Source organism: Phaethon lepturus, unplaced genomic scaffold, assembly GCF_000687285.1.
Source record: "Phaethon lepturus isolate BGI_N335 unplaced genomic scaffold, ASM68728v1 scaffold42666, whole genome shotgun sequence".
Classification (NCBI taxonomy): Eukaryota; Metazoa; Chordata; class Aves; order Phaethontiformes; family Phaethontidae; genus Phaethon; species Phaethon lepturus.
This window is the reverse complement of record NW_010546385.1, coordinates 7631-16573: the sequence shown is the minus strand read 5'-3', so window position 1 is coordinate 16573 and position 8943 is coordinate 7631. Positions and strand designations below refer to the sequence as shown.

The 8943-nt window shown below is 49.6% G+C and overlaps 1 protein-coding gene across 1 annotated transcript in view; it reads right to left on the bottom strand.

Annotated features, from left to right (window-relative positions):
- SH3GLB2 (SH3-domain GRB2-like endophilin B2) overlaps positions 1–8350 on the bottom strand; it is a gene marked incomplete at its 5' end in the record, with an annotated part of 18309 nt that extends 9959 nt beyond the window's left edge. The window contains 5 exons of the mRNA XM_010289273.1: positions 1619–1681; positions 5809–5901; positions 6381–6514; positions 7734–7862; positions 8209–8350. Coding sequence (XP_010287575.1) covers positions 1619–1681; positions 5809–5901; positions 6381–6514; positions 7734–7862; positions 8209–8350 — 561 coding nt within the window. The remainder of the gene's footprint in view (positions 1–1618; positions 1682–5808; positions 5902–6380; positions 6515–7733; positions 7863–8208) is intronic.
- Between the last annotated feature and the right edge of the window lie 593 nt (positions 8351–8943).

Genomic DNA, 8943 nt, shown 5'->3' with positions numbered 1-8943 from the left:
GCATTCCTGGTAGCAGGCCCTGCTGTGCAATCATCAAACCTGATGAAGTGATGAAGGTCAGTGAGGACTGCTTACCTAGAGCAAGTCAGTCTCCTAAAGCCCTTCTCTAACTGTCCCATATCATCATCACTGCTGTCAGAGCTTCTCTAGCAGAGCTCTGAAGAGGGCCCACTGAACTCGGCAGCGATGTGCCAGGGCAGACACCTGTGGGCTAACCCCCTGCCCAACATCTATTTCTCCTGTCATGTTACTGTGCTTGGCATCCAGCAAAAGCAGATCAGCTTCCAGTTTGGTGATGCGTTCAACTGAGCATCTGGGCACTGTGCAAGAAGCTAATGCGTTGTCTTCAGGTCTGCTTTAGAAAGCCTTGGGCAATGATGAGGAAATCCTGGTCCACTCAGAGCTATTCAGAGGCAGGGAAAGCCCAGTTTCTCTCATCTGATTCTCTTAGAGCTCAGTTTTAGTCCATTATTGTGCTGTCCTTGGAACAGACCTTTCCAAGGGAGAAGCTGGAGCCGCAGGCTTGCTGCTAGTTGCTGTGCTACGAGAGATGGAAACTGGGCAATTGCTACAGCATCACCATTATCAGTGTCTTCCTAAGCAGTCTCATCACCAGGCCAGTTATCTATAGAACTAGTTTTCTGGCTATTGTGCAAAGCTATTTCTGATCCCAGCATCACTCTCAAGAAGGTCAGGACAGATACCCCTGGGAACTAACACTGATGCTATCAGCTCAGACATACCTCTTTCTCCAAATGGCATGGGTTGCCCATTAACCAAATCCAACTTGTTTCCATGATGGTTTTTGTTTGCTAGAAGGCTGGGCTATCTTTTTTGTATCTACAGATCCCACTCCCAGATGATTCTATTGACAGGCATCAGTGTTGTTCTAAACGCTATTTAGGAAGCAAGATGATCAGTTTTCAACATTTTAACGAGAAATGTGACATTGTGCAATGGGGAGCCATGAACACAGCACGGAAAGTCAATTGCTTGACCACAACCACTCAGTGCAACACAGTAGAGATGCAACGGGTTATTTACCCATCCCCAGCGCATCTGACTGCATAACAGCCATCAACAGACAGGCCCAAAGATGAAAGGAAAAAAAAAATTGACCTCTATTTGCAGAATAGACAAGCCTGCACTGTCAGCCTATTGCATTACAGATGCAATGGGTAGCAGAGGGATTCTTCCACCTTTGCTTCTCTCTACCAGCTACAAAGCCTCTGAGCACTGACACCATGGTACTGATCAGGCAGTCACGCATGTGACATTGCCAGTGTACAGCTGGAACCATCCAGAAAGGCTAACCTTTGGGGTTTTTTTCCTTTCAATTGCTCCGCTAGCAATGCAAAACAGAAGATTCCCACTAGAAACGTAGAATTAGATTGGCAAAGAAACTGCAAAGGAAACCAAGCAGCAAAAGTGCCAGACCCTGACCGTGCAGCCTCACAGGGATGATCTGCGTTCTTAAGGTTGAATCAGAGGAACCCTGGGCAGCCCATGTCACATTAAAATGTTGAAAACAGCAGAGCACTAGGTCTGAGTTTAAGTCGGGTGAAGAGGAGGGTAGAAAGAGGTCAGAGAGGCAACATCTAGGAGGAGGCAATCTTACCGCTGATGCGCTGGCGGAGAGAATGTAATTACGAGGTCTAGTCTCCTGAAAGTCAGGCACAGCCTAGTGGGGGGAATAGAGTTTCATGTACAAGTCACGCAGAAGAGTCGATAGGAGTCCGTCAGATAATGGATGGAAGAAGGGACTAGCTTTTTTTTTTTTCCTGTGTGTGCTGGGAGCTTAGTTCAAATTTATATGGGATGGCAGGAGGGAGGTCTCTCAACAGTCTGGGCAGTGGTGCATGGAAGCTCTCCCCAAGTGGGAGCCAGGCTTGTGCAAGAGGAGGTGGACTGGCTCATGCAGTCACACCTGGTACTTAAACAGCAGATACTTGTACTGTTGGAAACTCTGCCTGTACTTACAGCTACCTGCTCGTACGTACAGCGGCCAGTCGGAGTGGAGATGAGACGGCACAATCTCAAATGCATTTCCCATTCCCTTGCAGCCAGCAGGTTGCTCATGTCATGTTGGCTCAGTCCAGCGGGCAGGACCTTCTTTTCCCCTTGCTTCCCACCTACAGTCCTAGAAGTGTCCCTGTACTTGTCCTTAAAGTGGGCATGTTTACTAGCATCAGAGCATCCTCTCCACAGTGCCTTTTAAAGAAAGACATCTACTTGTTCTTACTGTCACCAAGCCTTTGGGCATGTTTCCTCCTAACAGACTCAGATCTGCTACTTTCAGTGAGGGGCATGGCTTAGCCAAAGCAGATCTAGTCCAAAGCCTTGCTGTTACCAAAGAGGTTGGAAAACTTCCAAGCCACCTTCCTCCATAGTTAAACCTCTGCCCTTGGGCAGGAAGACTTAAGCACTCTGGAGGTCCTCCTCAATGGAAATGCAAGGGATCCAGTCCACACCCACACAGGTGTGGGCTCACTAACCATCACAAAACATAGTCTCTCTATCCAGCTCAGCTAAGACTAGGCCTCCTCCTAGGACGGCCTTTGGCTGTAGCATCACCCAAACAGAAAAGCCAACCAGCTAGCTTATATCAGGACCATCACACTGGTGTGATGGATCAAGGCATCCTCCTGGTCAGCCTTTACTGCGCAGTGGGGTGGTGTGCAAGGCTGGCCCACAATGCAGCTGTAACCCAGCTACGTTGTTAATCCTCTCAGGCCCCACATTTCCTCTCCCACGTTAATCTTTGCAGCTCACCCAGATCTGCTTATACACACTGACCCAATTTGCTGGACCCCAAGCAGCCTGCTGGAATGAGTGACCAGGTGCAAGAGCAGTCAGGCAGTCCCAAGAAGAGATTTTTTTTTTAAACCATCTAGGAGTTTTGGGGATGGCTGGAGGAAGGAATAAGGAGAAGCAATTCCTATTACAAGTCAAACCTGAATATAGGGAGAAAAATGCATCAGTGAGATTTGAGGCCAGCACAGCAACTAGGCTTGATTCCTCCCTGTGGGGAGAGATGTTTCACAGAAATAGCTTCTTATGCTTTTTTTTTTTAAGACCAAGAGCAACTGAATAAACCTCCCCTCCCATTCCCCGTTCTCCAGAGAGTCCCAAAACTACTCATAGCACATGGGATGAAGGAGGCAAGCTGCTCTTGCACTCCTATGCATGGACAAGTTCTATTTGCAAGCAGCAGTCAAAATGGACCCACCTCCCTCCTGCTTCTGCTCTTGTAATGGGGAAAATGGGCAGAGCCCTGGAGCCTGCAGGACAGAACAGCACCACAACCAGATCAACCTGCCTGTCACTGTCTCTGGGCTGCCTCCCTTCCAGGAGTGGGACTTGCCACCCAGCCTGACCTCCTCCTGCCTGCAGCCAGAGGAGCCTGAGTGGGTGTTTACGGGAGCCCATGCCTCTCTTGAGCACTGCTTGCAAGCAGCATTGATGGAACCGAGTGCATGCTCCACAGGGGCTGCAGGCAGCTGACAGATGCTCCCATCTTTCTAGGGCATCTTCCCCAGGCAGCCACAGCCCTGTCCACACTCAGTACATGCTCCAGGGCCAGTCCCAATGGGTTGAGGAAAATATGAATTCTCATTTAAGATGGGAAAGAGACAATGAGAGGTGTTAAAGGAAAAAGAAAAAAAATCACAGCACTGTTAGCACAGTCAATACTCACATCTCCCTCACACTGAGCAAATTACAAAGAAACAAAATGAAAAGGTTAGTAAACAAAACAGCATCAACAAGAAGGACAAAGCACAAAGTCCAAGGGAAATTCACAAGCCCAGACACTTGAACAGCAGCTCACAGGTCTGGGCAGCAGCACGCTTGGGAGGGCAGTCACAAGACAGAAGCTGTGGGAACACAAGTTTGCACTACAGAGGGGAAGAGCAGCAAGAGAGTGGTGAGCTGGGAGAGGTACGATACTTTAGGCCAGCTTGGATGGCGAGGTGTGACACAGGACTCCAGGCACATTACAGGGAACATTGTGGTCTAATGATGAGTTAACACACCTCGAGCAGAGGCAGCAGTTTCCCCCCTGCCATGCTGGGAGCTTCCACCTGTGCCTTGTCCGCTAGTAGTCAGTGAGGTGCCCTGAGGCCAGGGACCCCACCTTTAACCCAAGCTGGGTAAGAGATGAGTGCCCACAACAGCTGAGGTTGCCCTTCTGTTGTGTCATCTGTTTTAAAGAAGCAGAGGGTTGGGGCAAATACCCTGGAAAGCCTGGACTGGCGTTGCATCCTGCCTGGGGCACCCCAGCCCTGCAGTTCCAGTGGGAAGCCAAGCTTTTCTTTTCCAGCTACAGGGCAGTCCCTCACCCAAGGGTCTGTGTGCAGCTGAGAGGCCTTGGGATCACTTCATGTAGGAAGCAAGGTAAGGAGGGTGTAAAGGGAGGAAGCACAGGAGGTATCTGAAAATTCCTGCTCTGATTTGAGCTTAAGATAAAGCAATGGCCGCCACTTCCCACAGAGGCTGGAGGCACCATCCCCTCCAGAAAGGGAGTCAGGGATCCCTGAAGATGTTTTTTTAAAAGGGCAGCTATTGCTTTTGTTCACCCAAAGCTTTGTTTAGGGCTTTCCCACTTAGGTCTGAGCACTCTGTTAGACTTGCTGATGGAGGCCACTGAGCTTAGCACAGCTTCCCCATATGGCTTGTATGCAGTTAGAGCTGGAGAAAAGGGAAAACACCTGGGAACTGGCCACCCAGGGAGCTGCAAGGCCAGAAGCCCAGCTGAGCAGATGGCTAGAAAACAGGCTCATGGCAGGGCTCCTAGGCTGATACCCCAGTGTGTCCCAGGACTGACTGACAAGGATTCCTGCCTATTCTGATTACATATGTTTGCTAGTTGAGCTCCTGGCTCCAGGCTAGAAGTGGAACTTGGCAAGTCCTTGTGCCAACAGCCAGAGCGCTACAGGATGGCAAATCTGCTTCAACACGGCCCTCCAGGGAACTCATAAGGTCCCAGCTATATCCTCTCTGCCTCCTGCTACACTGCCTCTGTCCAGGAGATGCCTCAGGCCCAGGGAGCACCCTGAACTGGCAGGTCTTGTCAGCCTCAGAAAAGCACTTTGAAGCGCTTGTCCCCATTGCTTAGGCCTTCAGACAGTGACACTGGCTGACTTACCTGTCCCTTCTGCACTGCTCTGACCTGGGACCCTTGCTAGTTTACTTGCCATGATTTCCCCAAAGCCAGAGGGCAAGACTAGCCTGTAACTAGACAGCACCATGCATTAAGTGAATAGAGAAGCTGAAGGAAGGATGTCTTGGTAGACAGTCTGACCCCAGCCACCCTTTACAGGCTCCCCTGCCTGGGGAAGATTGAGTTGGCAGAACCTTAACTAGTCTGAAAGCCTGGGTCTGCTGCGGAGCCCCAGCATGCTTTCCCCTTGCGCACCTCCCAGCTCAGCTCTCTCTTGGCTTGCTTTGAGATCCCTAGGGAAACTTAGCAAATCCTCAGAAGATGCAGCCTTTTAGTTACTAGCACAAATCATCTAGTAACCACTAGCAGTCAGTCAGGAGCCTGGGTCAAGTAGAAGCTTCCAGACTCTGGAAGCTGAGAACTATTTGTTTCAACAACTCCCCCATGGGAGGGCGTCTGAGGAACAGGTGCATAGCTCCTGCTCCCAGTTCCCTTGTATACCAGGTGAGGAATCCCCCCACCCAAGGCTGCCAGAACCAGGACATAGTAGTGCAGCCTAATTTTTGTCCAGAGAGCATGTGGCATTGCTCATGTGAGCCAAGCCCTGGGGCCAGAAAGATAGAAAGGGGAATGAGGGAAAAAGTTACCGCTGCTTTTGCCTCAGCAGCTTTGGCTTTCTTCAACCTGGCTTTGCAGGCATCCAGATCTAGGCGGCGGTTCTGCAGGATCCTCCGCTCTTTCTGGAACAGAGAGAAAATGGGATAAGAGGAGACTGCTTAGGAGCTGTTGCGGAAGGAAAGAGGCAAGGTATCATCTAGGCATCAAATCTATTTCCTTATCAAAAAAAGCTAGGGAGAAAGAAGCAGTTGTATGTTCATCTTGTTAGCAAGAGTTTTGGGCCTGGCTGCCAGGGATACAGGCTAACCTTCTGGAAACAGGGCAGCTTATGGGTGGGTGGTGCCCACTGAGCTGCAGGAGTCAGGAAAGGAGTTAACCTTCGTCATGTACATCAACTGGCAATCCTTCTCTGCTGCAGAGGGAGCCCTGAGCAAATCTGGGATTGCTATTCCCCTATCCTTGCATTCTTCAAGAGGAGAGGTGTGGAATCCTCCTTTCTCAGAGAAGAAAAAAGAGCTCTTCCAGCATTTTCTCCCTCTCCCCCTGCACTCCTTGTCTCTGGTGATGTGACAAGATTCCCCTTCCCTGCTGTCATACTTACGGATATAGTTCGCCAATCCCCTTCCAGGAAGTTGCGCAATGGGGTCAGGAAGTTGATGGAGGCAGAGTGGATGAAGTCCCGTTCTGCTGCACCTAAACGCCTTTGAGTCTCTCCAACTTTTATCAAGGTCTTCCCTGCAATAATAAGAGCCTTCAGCTCCAGGAGGAACCAATTAACATTGTGGTGGCTTCAGCCAACTCATCCAGAGCTACCAGGCTCCAGCGTCTGGGGACAAAGGCACCTTGTCGTGCCTGGACAAGGTGACCATGCCTGTACCACACCAGCTTCAGTCCTAACTACAGTCCGCTTTTAGCTTGAGCCCTCTTCTCAGCTGCTCCCAGTGCAGCTCTTATCTATCTGCTGAGGCAGTTATTCCACTGATATTCTTTTACTGCTACACCTGCTTGCACAGAATGATCTTTGTTTTTCTCATAAAACAGAAGCATAGGAACAGAGCAGCAAATTAAAAAGCACCAGAGCAGAAAAAAAATGAGTTGATTAGGCAGCACTGGCTATAGATGCAGTTACAGCTGTTCTGCCTGTAACAGGACTCGCTATTGAACAACTATTGATTTGGAGAGCAGTAACAAAGCTCGTGGCAGAGGCAAGGACAGCTGGAAGTTAAGGCTGTACTTCTGTGCAGGTCTGCTGCTTAAAGAAGCCCGAAATTCCCCCAGGATGGAGCAACTGTAAGGATTTAAGAGCAGAAGGATGCACTGTGGTGTTGAGGCTTGTAGGGAGGCGCCAACCTTCCAACCTGTTTTCCTGTTCTCTTTCTGCTGGAGAAAGATTTCCACTCCCTACTTGCAGGACACAGTTAAAGGATGGTTCTTCTGTTCAGAGTCTAGAGAAACTCTGTGCAACTAGATGCCACCTTAGACTAAAAATATGCTCAAACTGGACAATGCTAAAGCTATTCACTGCAACTCCCTGTTCAGGCTAGTTTAGAAAGCCACAGAAATAGCACAGAATAGTTTCTGCATCCTGTAACCAGTTCCACTACCTACCCTGGATCCACATGTCTTTATTTCTTCTCTAGTTCTGACAGACTCGAGGACTGTCTTAGGAATGGGAAGACCCCTGCCTCTTTTTCCCCACAGCATGGAGTATGCTTTGCTGTGGAGTAAGACTTCACTTCCTGCTCCAGGTGGGCTGTTTGCTCCTGTGCTAGAGAAGACTGTTCTCGAGCATCAGCTTTGACACACTAATAGGCAGGTTGCCATGGGGGGAGCAGGCCACCCTGCCCCCTTCAAAAAGGCATGCTGCAGAAGTCTTAATCCAAAACAGTAGTGAGGATACTCTCTTAGGAAGGGATGTATTCCCAGGGCTTTTTAATTAGCCAGGCTGACTTACCATAAGGTGTCCCTGGCCCAAAGTCATTAGCTGCTTCTGTCATGTACTGTGCCAGCAGCTCCCCATTGGTGACCCGGGAAGGCACCTTCCGGTCAAGCTTCTCATAGAGGAATTCTTCTACTCTGGCACCTGGAATGAGGATGCCACCAGCAGTTACAGGATGGAGGATGAAGAAGTGCTCCCTGGCACTGGCATTCATGGTGACCCACCCCATGCAGTCTGCAATCATGCACTGGATTAGGTGTGACCTCCCTTCCAACCACCTCCCAGTCCTCAGGAGCGCTGCCAGGCTGTGTAAGGCAGCAGCCAGTCATCTTTCAGCTACACAGTGAAGGAAGGAGAGGCCCTGCAAAGACACATTTCTTCCAACCCCCACAAAGTCAATGGAACGGGGCTCTCTGCCAGAGGGCATGTCTTTTAACACTGAGCTGCAAGTGGTATTTGTCCTTCAAGCATTGGAAGAAGCTGGACTTACTAGGGTTTGGCTGTAGCAGAACTTCAGTCTGACGCAAGATCTTCTCTGTCCAGTTCTTTGTGCAGTCTGCCCTGGCCAGAAGGTTTTCAAAGTGGGCATCTAGTTCAGTCTTCTCAGCCTGGCCCAACTTTTCTTCAGTAAACTGCAAGAAGGAGGTAGTCATCAGAAGGTCTGTTCTGCTAAAGCAAAATTACAGTGTGCTACAGAGCTATTAAGAGACACTGGAGGCTTCTTCCATCTCATGCCTTTATCTTAGAGCTAAAAAGCCTTCAAGGTGTCATTCATTGTCCCCAGGCATCTTTCAAAGGAAAAGGGCAAATTTTTTGCCCAAGATTAGAACAAGCATTGAGCTAACAGCAGAGTCCAGGTTTGAGAGGTGTTCCAGACCAAGTAGCTTTTAATAAGGTCTGGTACAAAAATACTCAAGTTTTGAGGAATTTTTTGAAACGTGCACATGTCTTGCAGGAGAGCAACAGACCTTCTTCAGGTGAGGCAAGGTGCCAAGTCCCTTCACCTCCTCCTAACCTGCAAATGTCCCTCCTCCTATGTCCTGCAAACCCAAAGGCATAGGAATGCCACTACCACCTCACAAGTCAGGCTTTCTTCTCATCTTATTAGACAAGCATGTACACAACATCAGTTTTGCCACAGGGCTTTTGAGTGCCCTCGGACAGCCATCAGGCTGACAGTGTCTGAGCATTGCCTCCCAGCTCACCTCCTGCCTTGCTGGCAGTG